Genomic DNA, 22,052 nt, shown 5'->3' on the forward strand with positions numbered 1-22,052 from the left:
TTTGTTAATCAGTTTGAATAGTATCTTCGTAAAGACTAAATATTAGCATAACGTCGAAACGTGTTTTAAAGTGTTTGTCTATTGAAGAAAAATTTAGACTAATCAAAGAAATTGAAAGTGGGAAAAGGAATAAAAAGTGGCTGAAAAATCTGGATTCCACGAACACGGTTTCTACAATTTAAAAAAATAAAGAGTCAATAATAACTTTGAAACTGATGCTACTTCTGGACACAACAAGGAAATGAAAAAACCAACGTTTAAACAAAGCAACACGATTGGCTTCATAAATGGAAGCAGAGCTACCAAACAAGATGTGTAATTAATAAATTGTTTGCTCAAAGTGGATACTACTTGTATTATTTTAGGCATTCCGTGAGCCATAAAATGGTGTGTTGTGAGAGTAATGACGTTCGTGACGAAGACTGCGAGAAATGGAAAACTAAAATTCTGCAAATTTTACTAGGAAAAGTATAATTAATGCGATATTTTTAACGCTGATGAAAGGGATTTCGAATTTCGGAGCAATGAAAAGTGATGATGGGGGCTCAGTGGATGAAATTATTCACCAGCCTTCAAATGATGACGTTAGAGATTGATTCAGATGTTTGAATTTATACAAATTTATTGGCAAACGAATGGCACTACCAATGACGATTACTATAAGGCTTTGAACAAATTAGAATCTCTTTTTACTGAAAACACCAAAAGTAAAGTAGGTTTTCAGTCTCTCATTTCTGACTATTTTAATTCGTTGTAACTTTTACATGTGAAACTTGATTTCGAATTAATAAATGGTTATATTAGTATCTTGCATAATTGTAGTTCTTGAAAAAAAAAACAATTAATATTCTATACCTCAAAGTCTCCATAAATCGAACTATTTTGATTGGATAATGGTGATTCGAGTTATAAAGTTCGACTATAGTTAAAAATATTATGAAATTTTTGTTGAATATTGTGTCTAATTGTACTTGTTTTTTTTTAATTTTATTAGGGTTTAAGTAAGAGTTGCACAATGAGGTATTTGGAGATGAAGTGAGTTAGGGCCTTTTTACCTACGCAAGAGTTAAAAGCTGCGCTAAGTGCACTTTATCTAAAAACAATATATTTTGATGCAAAAGGCAAGACCAATTAGAAGTGCCTCGTTTTCAAAACTACCTTTTTTATTTCTAACCTTTTCTGTTCACTGATACGCAAATTTGCTAAGTCCAAAACAGTCACTGAGAATGTGATAAATCCCAAAAAATTAAAAAAAAAATCTTGTCATTACAAGTCCATATTTAAAGTGGCGAATTTAGAAGTGGTTCGGAACTATCGAAAAATGGATGTAGCGGGCGCAATTGATACTTCGTAGGATATCGCAATCTGAAATTTGCTAGTGTGTCATGATTCTAAATTCTCTAGTACTGAACCAGTTCGGCACTAGTGCATTTCCCACAGGGTAGCGTTTTGTATGTTACGTTTGGACGTCTCTTTCCATTTTACAAATTAGAAGTTAAACAATTTGTATGATAAACGTAAGTACATACGGGAATAAATTAGTAAAAGTTTTTTTTTAATTAGTAGCGGTGTATTTGCTCTCTAAATTTGTTTTCGGACGTTACTCACTTATTGTGGAAAAGTAACAATAGTTTTTTCATCAAAACCGGCCTCAAGCTCAGTAAAAATGTTGAATATAATTGTTATAAGGCCATAAATAAAAATAAAATAAAATAATGTGAGAATTTAAATTGCATACATTTTTTTCGTTTTTGGTTGATTATTTCTGAGATTGCCCATATAAATATGTATACATACATACAAAAATACAAACATACATACATAAGTAAATAGTACATGCCTTTGTACATTATGAGTGCGAAAAACAAATTGCTGGAACTAAATAAACAGCATATGTCGACATAACGTACACATTTTTTCGCTACTCCACAACGTTTTAAACAGTTTTTGCTTTCAACAATTGATGTTTTCTCTTAAATAAAAGTAAAAGGCGGTAAAAAGCTCTATTGACATACGTACATATATCCGTGAAAGCTAGACTAAAGTTCTTCTTTCAAATGCCCACAGATATATATGTATGTACATATGTACATACATACACACAATATTGCTAATGGAGTATTTGCTCGAACAATTTAAGTTAGGTATGGCAAATTTGGGTGCAAAGTCCAAATCAACACTAAATTTCGGATTCCTAGAAAGACATGCCTGCGTTGGAAATTCACACATATTAACATTAACATTTAAGTACTTCGTTAATTTTACGTGCACAAACTTTATACATATACCTACACTACCAAATATTTTATTATCTACTAACTTGCCAGCAACTCTCCAGTAAGTAACTTAATTTCTGAGAAATCGCTCTCATAGAAAAAATATCCAAATTTGCAAGTTTCATGAACAGTTGATAAATTGGTTGTTTATTCACAGCAAATTCCTAATAAAACAATATATTTTATATTTAAATAGTTTAATTTTGTCAGTTTCAACAATAAAACCCACAAATTGTTACAATTGAAAATTTATCTCGTAGAAATCCAGTGAAAACTTGCAACTTCAGCTGTCATTCTCGCTCTCTCAATTTCCCCTACTTTACAAGTTTTTGCGTACGAAAACGCCAAAACATTAAAATTTGTATCAATTTTTACTGGATTTTACTGGAAATGTGTAAATAAACAACTAATTGTTTCTAAGTCTTCCATACAAAACAAGCTAATAGCTTAAGTTTCTCGCCAAATAAAACACGCCTATAGTTACATATGTATATACATATTTCGGAAAATATGAGGATTTACATGAGCTGGACCGATTTGAAAACACCTCCAAAAATTAAGTTTTTTATGAAAAATAATTTATTTTAAGTATTTTTTGAAAAAAAAAAATAAAATCAACCAGAGAGCAAAACTGATTTAAGCAAAAAAAATTTGCGTAAAAATAATCAAACATATTTTTCAACGGAATCCCAATAATGAGGTTTTTGATGCTGTTTCGAACTTTTTTCAAGTTGGTTTAAGATAAACAGGAATAACTCAGCCTAAACTTTGCCTATGGGCCGGTCACACCAGTCTAGTTAACGCTAACTGCAGGTACATCCTTCAGTTGAGCACATCGACTGCTTTATCGATCACATGTTATAGGTAGGGTGTCGATAACGTTGTTTAACTCGTTAACGTTAAATGAACTCATTCAAAGTATAAAAGAGAAAGTTAAGATGAACGAGCGTTATTCCAAGTAGAATTAAGACGTGTTCATAATAAAAAAAAAAAATTGAAAAAGAAATAAAAAAGAAATACCTTACCGATTCAAGTTTTTCTTAAACCAATATTTGAAAAAAGTTTAAAAAACAACATCAAAAATCTCATTATTATGATTCCGTTGAAAAAAAAATGTATTTGTATGCAAATTTTTTAGGCTTGAACTGGTTTGTCATCTGAAGAAACTAGTTTTATTTATAAAAAACTCAATTTTTAGAGGTATTTTAAAATCGGTCCAGCTCACGTAAAATTTAATATTTTTCCGAATTATTTTGGGGGAAGCCTCCAATATAATAAGTTTTGTAATCCCCGCGGAAAACCCGCAACTTTTTTTGGCGATGCAGTCTAATGTACATATGTTTGTACACATATGTATTTACTTTGAGAATAATTATTTTTATTGAAATAAAATTCGTTCTAACACTAGATATAGCAGTTAATACTCTATTGTTTATAAACACTTTGCCCAATTAAAATTAGTTTGTTGCTGTTTTTATTGCCGGCTAATTACTTTGCTTTGCTGCGTCACAGCCAACGGAAATTTATTTATTTAATAACGGCGGTTATTTATCTACACATTTTTATTTTATGGTTGCATATTTGCACATGACATATGTATGCCCTATGTGGCTGTTAGAAATGCATGAATACAATACAACAACTTTTTATTGTACTAACATGTCTGTACACCACATGCTTTATAGTAGTGTTCTAGACAGCTAAGAATTGCTCCTCCCGATGCCATCTTCAATTGGAACGATCCAGATTTATATCTTAGCAACGACTTATACTCAGTGCTGCGACTCAGTAAATTTTATTAGTAGCCAAAAATGTAATATATTCAAATGAAATAAAAATGAATAAAAAGCAACCCAAGTTTCATTAAAATTTCAAGCTTTTTAATTAGAAATTTTAAAACAATTTGGAATGCAGTTTTATAGCTTACTAAAATTTAGTGCATTAAGTGGAAGTTTGGAATTGAAAATGTAGCCCTTTTACAAATATTGTATCATTGCAGATTTTCATTTTAAATGTAGCACTTTTGCTACAATTGTAGCCAAACGGCAACGCAGCTTATACTCCCCCAAAAACTAATTGGTGAATGTGTAAGCCAGGCATGTCCAGCACTTGCTTATGGAGTTCTGCCAGCGTTGGGCATGGCTGGTGTAAGCTCTTACATTAACAGTATGCTCTTAATATTGCATTTGTACATCAGTGTACATCACGATTGAGAGAATACAAAGGTTCCGCCGATCTCGGACCGCTATTCCTCTCTTAACTAATTTGACAGAATCGTTGTTTGCATGACGTCACACTTGTGCAACTTGTTTACGTTTTCCTTGCAACATTTCTTCTTCTTCCATTCTTGCTCACGTTTTGGCATTTCTCTCTCGCAATTGCACCAGTGTGACGTCACACAAAAGTTATTCTCTAAAATCCTCTCTGATCGGCGCAATCTTGTATTCTATCATTCTTGAGTGTACATCAGAGGTGGGTAAACTCACACCATCATACATATGTATATTGCGTTTGTGTGGGAAGTCTTGTTCAACAGTCAAATCTAATGAGCTGAATTTTTAAAGTTAGTGAAGGTGTTTTACTGTAGAAGCTAATGCAGATTGGCGAATTTGTGTCATGACAACGCAACTCTAGCGATTTTCATTAATGACGCAAAGCAAAAATACTTACTACATATTTAGTAAGTATAGTAACCAGTTTTTGACGCTGTGCGCAACAAGTAACTATGTAGTTCCAGATATATATATACAGGCATATGTCCATATATATGTAGCTTTCTAGTCAGTCGAGCGGAATTTTTGGGCTTTCAACCACACACACCAACACCCAGGAAACCGCACAACTACCCAGTCGGAAAAGATTAGCAGTAATCATGCACCCATGTCGGACCAAGGGACGGGCAGAACCCCCATATGTATATACGTATCTACACTTGGTTTTGCGAAATAGCCGTAACTTCGTGAAAAACAGATGCAATTTTCTAGGTTTTCTGTTTGCGGTCAATTAGAAAGAAAAGGAGGGTACTGTATATGTACGGCATAAAACTGTAAGTCCCGCTTTTTTTGTGAAAACATGAATCATTTAATTATTATACATACATGCAGTATATTTTTTAAAGATGCTTACTTGCGCACAAACGGTTACGCCCAAATTTCTTACTGAGTAGCTACCAGCTATTTACTGCCTCTGTATGAGGGGATTCGTCGACGCCGACTTTGTCAGTATGATGACTACTGTTGGCGTTGAAGAATGAGGAAATCTGCCAACAACAGGCTATCGACTTTCGTGTGCTACGTCGTAGCCATTGCTTTTGCTATGAGTGTTCATACATACATTTATACTTAAGTACATACATATGCATATAGACCCCGTGTAAAAATTATAAGCTTACCACATATTGACAAGTTTTAACAATTTATTTTTTGTATATTAATTTTAATTTCAGTAATGTTTTTTTTTTTTTACCAAAACGCGTATAAATCAAGTTTCAAACTTTGTGCAAAATTAAAAAAAAAAATTTAACAAAATTTCGTAAAAATTGCAAGCTTTTTAATTAGCTTCCTCAGAAATACTTTGAGTGTGCAGTTTTTCTCCCATTCAATTTTAATTTGGAGTAGCTAGGTCTTACGTTTAATTTTTGGCAATTTTTTTGGTCAATTCTTTCATATTAAAAACCGTCGAACATATTTTGTATGGAAGAAAACGCGCAGCACCGTCAGGAAAAAAATTGCTTAAAATCAACGGTATGTCCTAGCTACTTCAACCTTTCACTTTATTGTACTAAAATTAAATGGGCTACAAAACTGCACACTCCAAATCTTTCTAAGAAGTCTAATTAAAAAGCCTGACATGTTTACTAATTTTTTATTTTGTTTTATTTTTTTTAATACTGCACAAAGTTTGAAACGGTACTTCTTAAAGAATAAACTATGTTTTTATAAAAAAAGTAGTTCAATTGGTGTGCCTGTAATTTTGACACGGTGTGTACGTAACATATATACATATGTACATATGTACATATGTACATATGTACATAGTATTTCCACACAATGTAACCATATGTACATTTGTAGTCAGCCATCGCCAATGCTGCTGGTTTATCCATATTATTCTTCGTCTTCTCTATTTAGCTCAGTTCATTTTGAGAATTCGCTTTGTACGGTCCGATATTTCTGTTTTATAACATAAAAAAGTATATGTACACAGTTAGTTGCCTCTACGTAAAAAATTTTGTGTTGTGGTACTTTGGACAATTCTATTGTTATCATATTTACTTCCCTTTAAAGTTTCATTTTCTTTAGATTGTTGTTTGTATGATGCACTTCTCTTGATGCAATTCTTTTGTTTGTTTAATAATGCATACACACACATATTCAAATGTATTTATGTACATACATACATACATACACACACACACATACACGTTCTAGCGTCAAATGCAAACGCGGTGAATCAGTGATGTGCAACAACAAACTCATTTATGGATGTTTGTATTCTACAATAATGCAATATATCATCGTTTACCAATTTATTTGTTGTAATCAGAGACGTGTATGGATTACATAGATTATTACAATTGCACACTCGAAAGTGAATGGTTACAGTTATTTATATAAATATTTTGGATTATTGGTGCTTAGATATTGCGCAACGTAATAAAATCGATACAGTTTTCTAGGCGGTTATGAAAGCCTCATATGAATTAATTAAACTATAATAATTCGATGTATGTACATACATGCGTATGGTTTTGTTTACAGTATATATGTATATGTATAGGGTAGCCAGATATTTTAGTGACATAATCAGTACACTTGGGATCAAAAATCAGTACAAAACAATAAAAATCATAATTTAACAAAAATAAATACATAATAGACGTTTAAATACATATAGTATTGTCAACATAATAGTTCATTAGTTTAAAACACAACAAAGGTTCATATGTATTACGTACATATGTATGTATGTAGAATTATGTTCACAAAAATAGTAGTAAAATGTAATGACAAATTTTGACAAAGTTTTCTTTCCTTCATTTACATTTTTTTTAATATAGTAAATTCTATAACAAAACCCATGTAAGTGAAAATCGTAAACTTTTTAGAAAATTTATAAAAAATAAAAAATTTTCATCAAAATATCTAATTTTTTTATCCAAATTTTTTTTAAATTTTTGAGTAGGTATGCAGTTTTAGCCCATTCAGTTTCAGTAGAAGACGAGCTCGAGTCAAAATTTGTTTGCATATTTTAAGCTGAAAATTTAAAACATATTTAGTTGGTGTGCTTGTTAAATACAAGATTCTCATTAAAATGTTGACTGAAAGGTAAATACCGAATTTTCGCCAAACGAATTTTCGAGTACGAATGAAATTGAATAGTGTTAAATGTGTTTGTGCAAGTAAAATTACAGGTGGTCGAACAGCAAAAATTAAAGTAAAGCTACATAAATATATCATATCCAAGTTTGTAGTTTGAAAGTGGCATAAGTCACTTCATATCTCTTGTGCTTAAATGATCGGTTACTTGTAACCGAATATACATATCTGTAAATCGTTCTATCGTCGTAAACTAATGACAAAACTTTTTACCTTTGGTTGATGAGGTTGATCGAATAAACGACGCGTTGAGATACAAGTAACCGGTCATTTAAGCCTAAGGGGTGTGAAGTGACTTATGACACTTTCAAAAAAACGGCTCATATACAAATATGTTTGGGATTCCACAAGTTGAAGTTTTAAGCCAAAAATAGGGATAGTAAATAGAAAATTCTAAGTTAGAAGTGAATTCAGAGACCGTTTTGAACTTTTCTTCCATGTGGTTGTTGTTGTGTTTCTCTCTTTGGGAGTACACTAAAACGATGAATCCGCCTTACTGATATTCTTTTTTTAACAAAGCCAATAATCAATCGTTATTTTTCACCGATATGTTTTCAGTCAAAAATAAAATTTAAATTTAGACTTTAATTTCTTCGGTCGAAAAGAGAAGTTAAAATTTGGCTTCTATTTTTTTAGTCAAATATAAAAGTTAAAATTTGACTTTTATTGATTTCGGTAAAAAAATACAAGTGAAAATTTTACTTTTATTTTTTCAGTCAAATATAAAAGTTAAAATTTCACTTTTATTTTTTCAGTCAAATGTAAAAAGTTAAAATTTTGTTTTTTGTTTTTTAGTCAAATATAAAAGTTACAATTAGAAAGAAAAGTTATAATTTTGTTTTTATTTTCTTCCAATCATGATTTTCGGGATTTTTCGAAACTTAAAATTTACTGCGGTGTTATTTATTTATTTGTTTGATTTTACCGAGACTTTTTCGTTATTTTGTTAAAATATTTCGTAACTTTTCGTGTTTTATTTTTAGGGATTTTTTCGAAAACACACAATTTTGCCCTTCATTGGCACACATGTACATTTGTATGATTAAGGTAAGTTATATTTTAACCCGTTTCGCCTTTTTTTGTTGATTTAATGTTTATTTTTTTTTTACAAAATTCTAGCACATGATATAACAAGCACCATATAAATCCACATTTCAAACTTTACACAAAAATTATAAAAATTCAACAAATTAAAAAAAGTAAAAATTTCAAACTTTTTATTCCGAATTTTTAGAAAAATTTTTGGTATACAATTTTATAGCCCTTGAAATTTTAGTAGCATATGACCTAAACGTTGGGAGTAAAGGATTAGAAAATTTTAACAAATGTATAAAGCAATAAAGTATTATAAAAATAGAAAATCACTGAATGTAAAAAATTAGAAAAACAAATAAATTAGCATTTTTGGTTTACAAAATTCAACGAATCACACTAAGAAAAAAATTTTTTTTATAAATTATTAAAAGATATAATTTGCGGTACTTAAAGGACAGAATGCCTATTTTAACAGACAAACAAAAATACTTTTGTTGTAGTGGTAAACGTGTGCTTGATATTGTGTATTTATAACATCAAACTGAGAAAAAATATATAAAGGAACATATTTGTTTATTTGCAATAAATCATAAACTCTTGTTTTTTTCAATTTCAGCATGCAAATGATGCACCAACAATAAACGGCATTAGAAAAAGTGAAGGAAAGCAAAAAACCTACCACCACTAGTATAGTATTAGCGTTTCTAAAGCAACATTTCGATTTCATGTTTACCACAGTTCCACAGTATTTTTTTTAGCGAACACTATAAATATATGTATGTAGCAATTCTACACGAAAATCGTATGGTCACAGACGCAATATATACAATAAACATTCCGGCATTTCTGCATACATACATATATCCAACTATTGAAAGTACAAAAATTACATTTTTTAACATAAAACATACCTATAACTAAATAATAAATTTAAAAAATAAAGCACTAAGTAACTGAACACAATGACGGAAACTAATGCATTTATTAACGAAGAAAAATCGACGAAGAAGCGGAGCAGACGCCACGGTAGCCGGCGGCATAGTAGTAGCAGCAGCGTCAGCGGCGGTGGTGGCAGAAGACGTCGCGCACAAAAACGTTGCTCAATCAGCGGATTCATAGCTCAATTATTTTTCAATTTTATCACCAAAATCGTACGCCTAGTTTTCCAATTAATCTATGGCGTGAAGGGTGAAACAATGCCCGCCATCGCTGACCCCATACTGCTCGAGTCGGCCACATCGCTGGCGCGTAAAATACGCAAACAGGAGGTGAGTTTTCAAATTAAATAGATAATAAAATGCATATTGTAGGTACATACATACATACTTAGGCCTCTAATTAACGTCGTTTTTGGTTTTTTATTTGTTATTTTTATTATTTGATTCCACAACAGCTCACAAGCGTGCAAGTATTGGAATCATTTATACGTCGCATAAAAGATGTAAATCCAAAGCTCAATTGCTGTGTGGACAATCGCTTCGACGAGGCGCTCCAGGAGGCAGCTGAAGCTGATAAGCTAATTAAATCGGGCGAACACACCGAGGAGGAACTAGAGAAATTGAAACCATATTTGGGTGTGCCAATATCGACAAAGGATTGCATTGCAGTGAAAGGTGAGCTAATTTTATTTTTGTTAGCCTTATACTGCGAAGTGGATTTTTCCAACGTAAAACACTCTCAAAACAGCTATTACTTATTCCTGCTAACGGAAGACTTGTCTTTCTGGAATCATTTCCGCGATTATTAAGATTTGATACCATCGGATGCCGGGCCGACGCCAAGAGCAACGGTCGACTTGCTACGACATGGAGCTCTGCCGCAGTAGACCGTTCTTCTTACTTCCCTTAATTTCTACACAGTATAGGCTAAAAGCACAGGCAATATGCCGATAATAAAAGATGAATCAAATGAAAGAACTCTGAAAGTGGCAAAAATAAGCCTGCTCACTGGGCACCACATCGTCCATTTCTTTCGACATTCGTATTTACGACGGTGGGCCTAAACCCTCNAATAGGCTAAAAGCACAGGCAATATGCCGATAATAAAAGATGAATCAAATGAAGGAACTCTGAAAGTGGCAAAAATAAGCCTGTTCACTGGGCACCACATCGTCCATTTCTTTCGACATTCGTATTTACGACGGTGGGCCTAAACCCTCCTAAAAATCTAAAGCGAAAGGCTGGAAGTAAGCATTAACTCCAGGAAGAGTCGAATGACCTTGATTAACGCCTCTGTCGAATCCTAAATAACGTTGGCGCAGCGAAGTTGTTGAGCCAGTCAGAGCTCTTTCAATAAAAATTTGTCTTAGAGGTACACAGTAGGGCTGCGTTTAAGGTCCCTAAATCCACGGACTAGATCGAAATCATTTAAAAGAATGACGAAGATCGCTACGATTTTTCCGACAGCACTTCTATACTACTAACAAGTGGTATTCCTGAAAGCGAAACAGCTTGTATGCGTGAGAAGAGATTTTAGAGAATACTTAAGAAATCCAGAGCATTTATTGAAGTTACACATATTGGGGGGAAAGCTAAAGCGACTAATAACAGCAGGTAAACAAATCTTGTCTTGACGAGCAATGAGCATTAAGCATGCTGCGACTCTTAAAGGCAGGTTTGTAGCTCCGCATAATAATTTTTGTCGAAACTTTAGGTAAGCAGAAACGGCGGCACTCCGAAAATTAACTTCAGAACTGTGAGGGACAAATTCTTTGACGAATTGGACTGTCTTGAAAGGTCTCACTAGATTTGAACAAACCTCTTAACTACTAAACAAAGCTTGTGTTATGTGCGTTCTAGGACTGCTCCGGCATATTCGTATAAGCAGAGCTATGCATGTTTCCTTTTTTGTCAAAATGAGTGGATGATAAGAAACCCATCTTATTTTGGCATTATACATACATATGCAATTCTAATCTAAAACTTTTTCATTTTTCCTCAGGCCTTCTGCATACTGCCGGTTTGTATGCGCGGAAAGATGTGCGCGCCACCGAGGACGCCACCGCGATTGCTTTGATGCGGCAAGCGGGCGCCATTCCATTCGCGCTAACTAACATCTCTGAGGTATGCATGTGGTGGGAGAGCAACAATTCGGTGCACGGGCGCACACGTAACGCTTACGATTCAAATCGCATAGTTGGCGGCTCCAGCGGCGGTGAGGGCTGCATACAATCGGCAGCCGCTTCGCCCTTCGGACTGGGATCCGACATTGGCGGCTCTATACGTATGCCGGCATTCTTTAATGGCGTATTCGGTCATAAGCCCAGCAAGCTAATTGTTTCGAATAAGGGTCAATTCCCTATGCCATTCACAGCTGAGCAAAATTCATTTCTCGGCATTGGACCAATGTCACGTTTTGCAGAGGATTTGAAGCCGATGCTACGAATTATTGCCGGTGATAAGGCGTCCGAATTGAATTTGGATGAGCCGGTCGATTTGCAAAAGGTGCGCTTCTTCTATCAGGAGACCGACGGCGGTGGTCGCTTGGTGACGCCAGTGGATGCCGATCTATTAGCAGGCATGCAGCGTACCGTACAACATTTGCGGCAGAAGTTAAAAGCCGAGGTGGTGGAAAAGGTGCAACTGGAGCAATTCCGTCAATCGACCATCATTTGGTTTGCCAATATGAAAGATGATTCTGGCTATACATTCGCTCACCAACTGGGTGATTTAAAAGTGGCTATTAACCCCTATGTTGAATTGGTGAAATGGGTCTTTGGCGCTTCCAAGCACACATTTATCGGACTTTTGACCGCCATTATGGACAAGACACAGGTGCAGTATGGTTCGAGCAAATATAAGCATATGGTAAAGAAGCGCGATGAATTACGCGCCGAAATGCAGGAGCTTTTGGGCGATGATGGTGTTCTGCTCTATCCCACACATCCCACCGTTGCACCATACCACAACGAACCCATCTTTCGCCCCATTAACTTTTCTTACACAGGCATCGTGAACGTTTTGGGCTTCCCCGCCACTGCCGTACCACTGGGACAACTCGGTAGCGAAGGTGTGCCTCTGGGACTGCAAGTTATTGCCAACTTTAATAACGATAGGCTGTGCTTGGCAGTTGCCGAAGAGTTGGAACGCGCCTTTGGCGGCTGGGCGCGTCCAGAAGTGAAGGTTTAGTAGTAGTTGTTGTAGCAGCTGGTAGTAATATCTTGCCGGTGTCACAAGCTAGGTTGATATATTTTTACTGAAAAACTGTTATGCTAGTACATGTAATGTTATTAAAGGAAATACATATGTATGTAATTGTATATGCATTACATATGGTCTTATAATATGTACCAAAAGTACATGAATATTATAATATTTTTGTAGAAGGAACATAGATAATATACGCCGATATGTATGTGTATAATCATCTTTGATGTAACTTAATGTAATGCGAATAAGTTTATGTAATTCAATATACACGTAACTTTACATATACATACATACTACAAATACTACAAGTAACTGTTAAGCATTTAAATGCGTAAAATAGATAACACGTTGGTATTGCAATAAGTTTACCACTAAACTGTATTTAAAGATAAATGTATGTGAATTTAACTGTGTACTAAAGTAGATATTTTTATATAAATTAAACATACATACATTCATATGTTCTATGTGCGCACGCGAGTCTATATTGTTCACGAAATGAAACAAATTAAACTAAAGCGTATGAAAATACATAACTGACTTTACATGTATAAATACTCGGATAGGTAAGTAGCTCCAGAAACGTAGATAGGGGCTCTTAGGGGAATAAACCGACCGAAGTAAATGAGACTGATGCTTTGGCTTGATGCATTTCTGAACACAACCAACGTTTCCAATGGGAACAAATTTAGAACGAAAATATCGAAAACGTGTTCAAGGAGGATCAAATAAGAACAAAATTCTGCGGAACGTTCTGCTAAAGAACAAAAGGTTTGAGAACTCAACGTTAAGATTGAGAGGAACGTTTGCGTGTTGGGATGAAAAATTGTTTCAGAGAGAACCACGATTGTTAATTCTGAGCCAGAGGAAAGCTGGATCATTTCCAGATCGTTTATCATTAGGGTGAACGGCTCATTTATGGAAAAAAATTTCANTTTAGTCTTCGAATCGCAAGTACGTCTAAAACCCTGGAAACGTGTATTTCATCTTTATCAACATGATCTATTTGCAAACTTAAGACAGCCATTGAGCCTGGGGCTACAAACCATTATCTTCCGGGCCCTGGCCAGTAGGATCAAAGACGCGTTCCGGACTCCGGGCAGCGTGAGCACCCCAACAGACCCTTGTTTGAGGAAGCGTCTCCGCCCAAGCAGGTCAGAAGGCAAGTATATGGACGCGGTCCAGACCGACATCAACCAACTACCGGACCCGACGCAGCGCCCATGTGGTCGCCAGAGACAAGCAGGACGCAGTGGACGAAGCTCAACTCCACCTTAATGACGAGGTCCAGATGCTTCCCATTAAGAAGCATAACACAATGCTCTACATGTAGTTCCTAGTAGGGTGTCAAAGACGTGGGCAGCCGAACAGGGCTTGCAGAAGAGCCCTCGCCAATGAACGTCAGGAGGCATCTCTATGAACTGACAGACGATGTCCAGAGGTTCATAAAGCAACCTCCGAACCTAACTGCATACCGACAGGCCTTGAACGGCATGCACAGAAAGTCGGTCTCGAGTGACATAGATTCCCGACCTGTGAATGCCGTTTTGGGTACACAACCACCCAACGTCGAAGCCCTCCGCCTCGGAAGACTCGCACCACAATAGCCCAACTTCGCTTTGGATACAGCAGCAGCCTAAACTAGTTCCTGAGCAGAGTATACGCAGATGTGGCCAATGAGTGCCCGGCATGCATAGAGTAGCCACAGAGCAGCCTCGACGGGGTCTGTCCATAGGGACAGGGACGTTAGTGAGGTGGGATTCAGAGAGCATACGAAGAGCTACTAGAAAGGTTCGCTCACAGGGGCGGTTTCGGTTAAGGCCGCGAGTTATCGGGGTATTTATGGCGTTACGTGCTGTTGTTGTGCTGTACACTTTACGGAATCCATGCTGATGCTTCGCTGGGGCCAGCTGGCTCGTAAAAAACGGGAGTAGCAAGGCCTCTAGTGTCTTCGCTACCAGGGAAAGGAGGGCTATCGGACGATAAGACTCCTTTGTTGGCTGGTTTCCGCGGTTTGAGCAGTGGGACCACTCTCACCATCTCCCAGATGTCTGGAATGACGCCAGTCGGGTCCAATGGCTTTGGAGGCTTTCGCCTTCCCGATGGCTACCCTTACCTCACCGCTGGTAAAAACAGCGACCCCATCAAAACAGCTCGTTTCTTGGACCAACCTTTAGTTGAGTTTGACGACAGCGATTGATGGACAAACCGACCCAGGCGGCGCTTAGTAGTGCTGCTACAATGATAGCAACGCCTTCCTTGCCCATCGTTGCATTGAAATCGCAAAGCATAATTTTTATATCACAACTAAGATAGCAGTCGTAGAGGCGCTCCAAGCGCTCATAAGAGACCTTAGGAAAACTCGTACAGCCCAGGAAGTTTGTTCTCCGGGAATTTATTTCTCCCGAAAAATAAATCCTTCCTCGAAATTTTGGGAGGAGAAAATTCGAACTTCACAAGAGCTGTTTGACTTTTATGACAGCTCAACTCCGTCATTTAATATAAAAAATCCTCGGGGAATTTTTATTCATGATAGGAGGAAAGGGAAAAGAGAGAAAACTCTCAGAGTTTCTGTTCAGAATCGGTTTTTTTTTTCGTCCGGTCGTCGACGCAAAAGAGCTAGCAGTTGAAGAATGTCAAATTGATATGGATTGTAGCGAGGTCGTCCACTATAGTTACCGACAATACTTGGCTATAAAGTCCCACTCTCACTACAAATATAACACCGAGTTTGCCCTCCTTTATATGGCAGATTAAGTAGACGTCGCAGGGTCCTGTGGTCTTACCCAACCCCGTCGATCACATCTCTAGAGTAGCGGTGATCTCTGCCTTCTCTCACGAGCAACATCAACCACACGGACCATCACATCAATCAGTCGGACGGGGGCACCCTATCCATTAAGGGGCAGTTTGAAGATGTGTCAGTCTCGTTCGACAGAATAAATTTCAAAGGGGCATATAAACACTCTTCACCCAATAAGTCTTAGATAATTTTATTAGTATGCATTTTTATAAAAAAAATTATATGTATGTCGTTTAAAACTAAATCGATATTACAAAAAATACATGTACGAATAACTAAGGGCGAGGAAAATGCGATGTTAAGGAATACAATATGTGTATGCATGAAGTAAATTTGAAGCATATGAATAACTTACAACATACAAAAATATTGAATCTAAATATTTTTTTTTATATATATCGAGAAATATTTCATGCATTTGTTGTCTCGTGCTATACACGAAAGAATTAATAACAGCAGGAACTTAGCGGTAATTCATTTCTGTCGCTAGAAAAAGTGAAGTTCATAGATAATGGAGCTTTATACTATGTGGAAAAAATTTTTTCACATGCCTTCTATATATCTGCATATATGTGACGGTGGGGGCCAATAAATAGGGACGTAACATTTTAACAAGTTTTGGCTAACTCTTGAATTTTGGCGGTGTTTTTCTCTTCTGAAGGTGTTACGCTTTTCCTCCAAAAAAATTAGTAGCACATTATTTGCATGGAAGAAAACGAATGACACTGCCAGCAAAAAAAAATAAAATGCCAAAAAAGCCTACCAACTTAAAACTTGCACTTTACTATACTAAAATTTAATGCGTTCAAAACTACAATTTTTCTCTTTAATTCTGAATAAAACGTTTGATATTTTGATCAACTTTTCTGAAACTCGCTGAAATTTATAAATCTTGAAATTTTATGAAACTTTGCTGATTTTTTTTTTTATTTTGTACAGCTTTCGAAATTTGGACTTACAGGGTTTTTGCTATGAAAAAAAAGTTAAAATAAAACATCCAAAACTTGTTAACATGTCGCGTCCCAATTTTTTTCACATCAAAGTTTCAAATATTAATTTTATGTGTATATGTACTTATGTATGTTATATATGTATGTATGTATATACGTGTATAGTTTTAATTACTAAATACCTTTTCAAAAGGATTTACAATCTTATTTTAGTTTTATTTGCAAGTAATCAAAGCCAAATTAGCGTTACAAAATTCTCACATTTTAAAATTAATGTTTCTTTACTTCTCAAACAAAAACTGAAAGTAATGGATTTCTTTTGAAACAAAGGAAATTCCGAGAAAGCAATACACCAAATGCGTTTTGGTGAAATTTTAATTTTCAACACAGAAGATACTCGTTTCTTAACTCTGGTTTTCTATATAACTATCCCTGTGCTCTCCTAATAAAAAAAAATAAATGGCTGTTTTGTGTACATTTCTGTCATTTCCAACTATCAACCCACTCTAAACAGCCATTAACAAATAATATTTTTCCGTGCTTGCTGACGCTTTAAAGCAATCCGCTATTTCACCATCAATGTATTTCTAAATTTTTCCACCCAAAGACAGAATCAATTTCAGCAGCTCTGATCGTTTTGCGCTGATTGTGTCCTGATGCAGTGGTCCAACACCTTCCACACACTCATACCGATTGACATTGTCGGCTATATTGTCTGTCATGCAGATAACGTGTATGCCACAGTCGTAACCATTCGCCTGTTGCAGGCAACGTATTGGTTTCATATGACATTGACGGCAATTCAATGCATCTTTGATTCGTTGAAAAAATTGATGTGATGCTAATGAGTTGTTGTTACCCCACGAATCAAAATGGAAGAACGTTTTCTCTGGTCGTGAAAATACTAAAAGTGACCAATGAGTGCCACCCGCTTGAGTTGATTCGTTATCGTTCAACGCAAAGAAAATGAATGGCTTTCGTGGAGCCTCCAGCTGGTTTAGTATGGTCTCCAACTCTCCATCGTCCATCAGTTTCATGCATTGTGTCACTTCTGGTGCGACAAATAGCAAATCGGGATTATTTTTGTATTTGATCTTTTCCAGATATTCATAGTAGAATGAAAGTATTTGGTCATTCAGCCAGTGTGGACCCTGCAGTAATTGTACGTCGCTCATACGCAAGCACGTCTCATTGAAGCTGAGCGCGATAGGGTCCGCGTGTGAGTAGGAACTCATTTTCACCGTTGCGCCTCCTTGTTTCCGAGCGCTACCGCTGTCGCTGTAATTTTTCTTCCAATTCTCCAATTTTTTCCTCTTCTACACGCCGTCGTCGAAATGCTAGAAACGTCGAAATTGATAGTTGTAGTAACTATTGGCGTAGTCACAATCACTTTTCCTATTTTCGCAATGTTCGTCGTCAAGGCGTTTCGAAGTACCTATGTATAGGCATAAATTCATACGCAAATGTGGTACATATAATATCGGAGGTGCAGATTGTTACATGAAATTTTAATAGAAGCCATTCCATAATTTAATGATGAATTTTTTTTTTACTGTTTTATCACAATTTACCTTGCTCTATTATTTGCGCAAAACTGCGCTGATATTCCGTTTTCTTCTTCCAAATTGGGAAAATTTCAGGGATGAAATACTCCAATTTCACTTTTACTTTCTTGTCGGCAAATTTTAGCGAATTAATACGCAATTCAAACAAAAAATGCAATTCCCACTCTTCTATTTTGTTCTAGCTTCGCTTTCTGCATCCAAAATNTTCCAAAATTTAATGATGAATTTTTTTTACTGTTTTATTACAATTTACCTTGCTCTATTATTTGCGCAAAACTGCGCTGATATTCCGTTTTCTTCTTCCAAATTGGGAAAATTTCAGGGATGAAATACTCCAATTTCACTTTTACTTTCTTGTCGGCAAATTTTAGCGAATTAATACGCAATTCAAACAAAAAATGCAATTCCCACTCTTCTATTTTGTTCTAGCTTCGCTTTCTGCATCCAAAATCTGACGAATAGCGAATCAAATAGCGAATATGCGAAAAAACACACACCCAAATACCGGTAGAAATCATGATTCAACAACTACAGGTTGTAGCAATCGTACAAAAACAACATNTTGAGGAATAGCGAATCAAATAGCGAATATGCGAAAAAACACACACCCAAATACCGGTAGAAATTCAACTGAAGCGGCGAATTGGCCATCTTGGCAGCTAACGAATAGCCATAGTTGCCAACAAATTTATGGTGTGTAGCATAATCCATAAAAATCAGTTAAAAGTGCTGTTAAACGTGGCAATGCAAGCGCTTTTACTCCCCCATTTTCCTGACGAAATGTGAAATCGAAAATCTACTTTCCCATGTAAACAACCAGAAAGTCCTTTTTGCAGATTTGTAGAAATCACTTTTTTCACGAAATTCTGTATTTAATTGCAATATTCCGATGATGAAAATCTGCACAACAATCTTGTGAAGTTAATATAACAGTGGCTCCACACGACGAACATATCCGCGCACATGCGCGGCTTGCGGGTCATGTTCGTCGTTTGTNATGTCAACTGCTTCATATGTTTTTCTTTACAGATTTCTAAAAGAATCCTAACAGATTTCCGACACTCTTAAAGATTTCGGGAGAATTTGTTTGCAGGGTATATATATACGTATATATGTATGTATAAGTGGATAAGTAAATAAAGCAAAACGNTTAAGCCATGTTATTTAATTGAATTTTTGATAAATGAGGCTAAATTACTATAAGTATATGTATGTACGTACATACAAGTAAAGTATAAATAAANTAGAAATTCAACTGAAGCGGCGAATTGGCCATCTTGGCAGCTAACGAATAGCCATAGTTGCCAACAAATTTGTGGTGTGTAGCATAATCCATAAAGATCAGTTAAAGTGCTGTTAAACGTGGCAATGCAAGCGCTTTTTCTACCCCATTTTCCTGACGAAATGTGAAATCGAAAATCTACTTTCCCATGTAAACAACCAGAACAACAACATTTATCCGCCGATGTGCACACTTCAAGCATCAACACAAAATGAGGTTGTTGTTTTTGTTTCCAATGCGATGCTCGCAAAGCTCGCTACAAACGACGAGCATGCTCGCTGAAAATCAAAATTTTTTTAATTTTTGGCGAGCGTGCTCGCAAACCGCCCTACAAACGACGAACATGACCCGCAAGCCGCGCATGTGCGCGGATATGTTCGTCGTGTGTAGCCACTGTTAAGATGGAGGAAAATTGGTGTTTCCACTCTATTAAAAATTAAATGTACGAAAATTGCTGCTGCCACTCTATTTAAAAAGTTTTTGTGCGTCCAACTTACTCTGGCTTCTTTTGCTGTTTGACAGTTTTACAGATTTTAACCCAGAAAAGTTGGGACACGCAACTATTATTTGTTATTGAAATTTTTGTTTATGCTCAACCGTTACCATTTTGTATAAATTGTCTTGGAACCATCAGAAATTCTTCTCTAGTTTGCATTTAACTGCCATTCGTGTTGTGCAGTATTCACTATGGGCCATTTTCCCAGTCATTATTACCTACTAGAAAAACAGCTGGTTTTAACTATTGATTAACTAATGGATGTACATTAGTTAACTGCAGTCAACCATAAGTCGAACTGATACTGTGAAATCAAAAATGGTGCTTTATTAGTAGCATAGTAGTTAACTTATGACTGTGAAAATGGCGCTAAACTACNTATTATTACCTACTAGAAAAACAGCTGGTTGTTGTTGTTGTTGTTGTTGTAGCAGCATACAAATTCCCCAAAGACTTTTTGGGGAGTGTTGCTGGAGTGACAGGCCTTGGCCAGATATAAATCTGGGTCGTTCCGGTTACGTAGACCCGACTGTCGTGGGAACGANGAGTGACAGTCCTTGGCCAGATATAAATCTGGGTCGTTCCGATTACGTAGACCCGGCTGTCGTGGGAACGACAAACAGCTGGTTTTAACTATTGGTTAACTAATGGATGTACATTAGTTAACNCATTATTACCTACTAGAAAAACAGCTGGTTTTAACTATTGATTAACTAATGGATGTACATTAGTTAACTGCAGTCAACCATAAGTCGAACTGATACTGTGAAATCAAAAATGGTGCTTTATTAGTAGCATAGTAGTTAACTTATGACTGTGAAAATGGCGCTAAACTACGCAGAAAGATGGTTAGTTATATGTAGCACTGCCACCACGCTACAAATCTCTCACGATAGTCGGGTATAAATCAACCCAGGTTTTATCGGTTGATCAGATGCAGAAATGTGGGGTTAAAACATAATGCATACTGAGATTGCATACAAGTTATTAACTATAATGAATTTATCCTGATTATTTTGTTTACCGCCCACTGTACAAGATGGCAACGCTTACACAAGTAGAACCAAAACAAAAGCGAAATTAGCAAATGTTCTACGGCCACTCGTCGTTTTCAAGTGAACGAAAAAAAGCAAAATNAAGTCGAACTGATACTGTGAAATCAAAAATGGTACTTTATTAGTAGCATAGTAGTTAACTTATGACTGTGAAAATGGCGCTATACTACGCAGAAAGATGGTTAGTTATATGTAGCACTGCCACCACGCTACAAATCTCTCACGATGGTCGGGTATAAATCAACCCAGGTTTTATCGGTTGATCAGATGCAGAAATGTGGGGTTAAAACATAACGCATACTGAGATTGCATACAAGTTATTAACTATAATGAATTTATCCTGATTATTTTGTTTACCGCCCACTGTAACGTTTTTTTTACAAAAAATTTACAAGATGGCAACGCTTACTCAAGTAGAACCAAAACAAAAGCGAAATTAGCAATGTTCTACGGCCACTCGTCGTTTTCAAGTGAACGAAAAAAAGCAAAATCAAGGGAAGAGCATTTAAAACCTTAAGCTACTGTGGGAACTTACCTTAAATAATGTGTTGTTTGCAGCAATATTTTTTAAGTCTTCTTTCACAAATACACTTTCCAGATATTTTGAAACACTTTTAAATGTAGGTCTTTGAAACAACTCTTGAAAAATGTGGATAAGTAGACTTGTGACAGCTGTTGTACTAAATTCGCCGCAAAAAAGGACACCATGGTTGCCAACTGTATTAACACCTTTAACCCTGTAACGATAAAGATTTCAAAAATCAGGCCCATTTACTTTCTATTTTTGGACGTAAGATCGCGTGTTTTGGACATCCCTAACGACGCTAATGAATAAAAGATGATTTAAAACCAGGGACCGTAACAGTTATACGTTATACAGCAAAATATTGTTTAAANGGTTGCCAACTGTATTAACATCTTTAACCCTGTAACGATAAAGATTTCAAAAATCAGGCCCANCACACTATTTTTAAATGTAGGTCTTTGAAACAACTCTTGAAAAATGTGGATAAGCAGACTTGTGACAGCTGTTGTACTAAATTCGCCGCAAAAAAGGACACCAT

At 35.9% G+C, this 22,052-nt stretch overlaps 2 protein-coding genes and 1 pseudogene across 8 annotated transcripts in view; 1 reads left to right on the forward strand and 2 right to left on the reverse strand.

Moving 5' to 3' along the window:
• The window catches only part of LOC108373935 (fatty-acid amide hydrolase 2-B), an 18,717-nt gene extending 5,349 nt beyond the window's left edge, over window positions 1-13,368 (forward strand). The window contains exons 2-5 of one of the 5 annotated variants that reach the window (XM_017629880.1): window positions 9,306-9,566; window positions 9,633-9,957; window positions 10,083-10,302; window positions 11,630-13,368. In XM_017629880.1, the coding sequence (XP_017485369.1) occupies window positions 9,652-9,957; window positions 10,083-10,302; window positions 11,630-12,816 (1,713 nt within the window). In that variant the 5' untranslated portion in view covers window positions 9,306-9,566; window positions 9,633-9,651 and the 3' untranslated portion in view covers window positions 12,817-13,368. Of the gene's footprint in view, window positions 1-5,079; window positions 5,323-6,397; window positions 6,517-9,305; window positions 9,958-10,082; window positions 10,303-11,629 lie in introns of those variants that run through there. The other 4 variants (XM_017629879.1, XM_017629877.1, XM_017629876.1 and 1 more) reach the window with 4 other exon arrangements.
• LOC108373937 (cytochrome b5 reductase 4 pseudogene) overlaps window positions 1-21,597 on the reverse strand; it is a 27,763-nt pseudogene extending 6,166 nt beyond the window's left edge.
• On the reverse strand, window positions 16,724-18,663 carry Den1 (SUMO peptidase family member deneddylase 1). 3 transcript variants are annotated; one of them, XM_017629881.1, is made up of 2 exons: window positions 18,409-18,663; window positions 16,724-17,985 (listed from the first exon to the last, which is right to left on the reverse strand). In XM_017629881.1, the coding sequence occupies exon 2, from the start codon at window positions 17,823-17,825 to the stop codon at window positions 17,178-17,180; it is 648 nt and encodes a 215-aa protein (XP_017485370.1). In that variant the 5' UTR covers window positions 17,826-17,985; window positions 18,409-18,663; the 3' UTR covers window positions 16,724-17,177. The 3 variants fall into 3 exon arrangements, with proteins under 3 accessions (XP_017485370.1, XP_017485371.1, XP_017485372.1); XM_017629882.1 differs by lacking the exon at window positions 18,409-18,663 and adding an exon at window positions 18,162-18,353; XM_017629883.1 differs by lacking the exon at window positions 18,409-18,663 and adding an exon at window positions 18,162-18,353 and having other exon boundaries at window positions 16,724-18,025.
• Window positions 21,598-22,052: the final 455 nt, after the last annotated feature.

Source organism: Rhagoletis zephyria, unplaced genomic scaffold, assembly GCF_001687245.7.
Source record: "Rhagoletis zephyria isolate East Lansing unplaced genomic scaffold, Rhagoletis_zephyria_1.1 Rzeph_scaffold_07163, whole genome shotgun sequence".
Lineage (NCBI taxonomy): Eukaryota > Metazoa > Arthropoda > Insecta > Diptera > Tephritidae > Rhagoletis > Rhagoletis zephyria.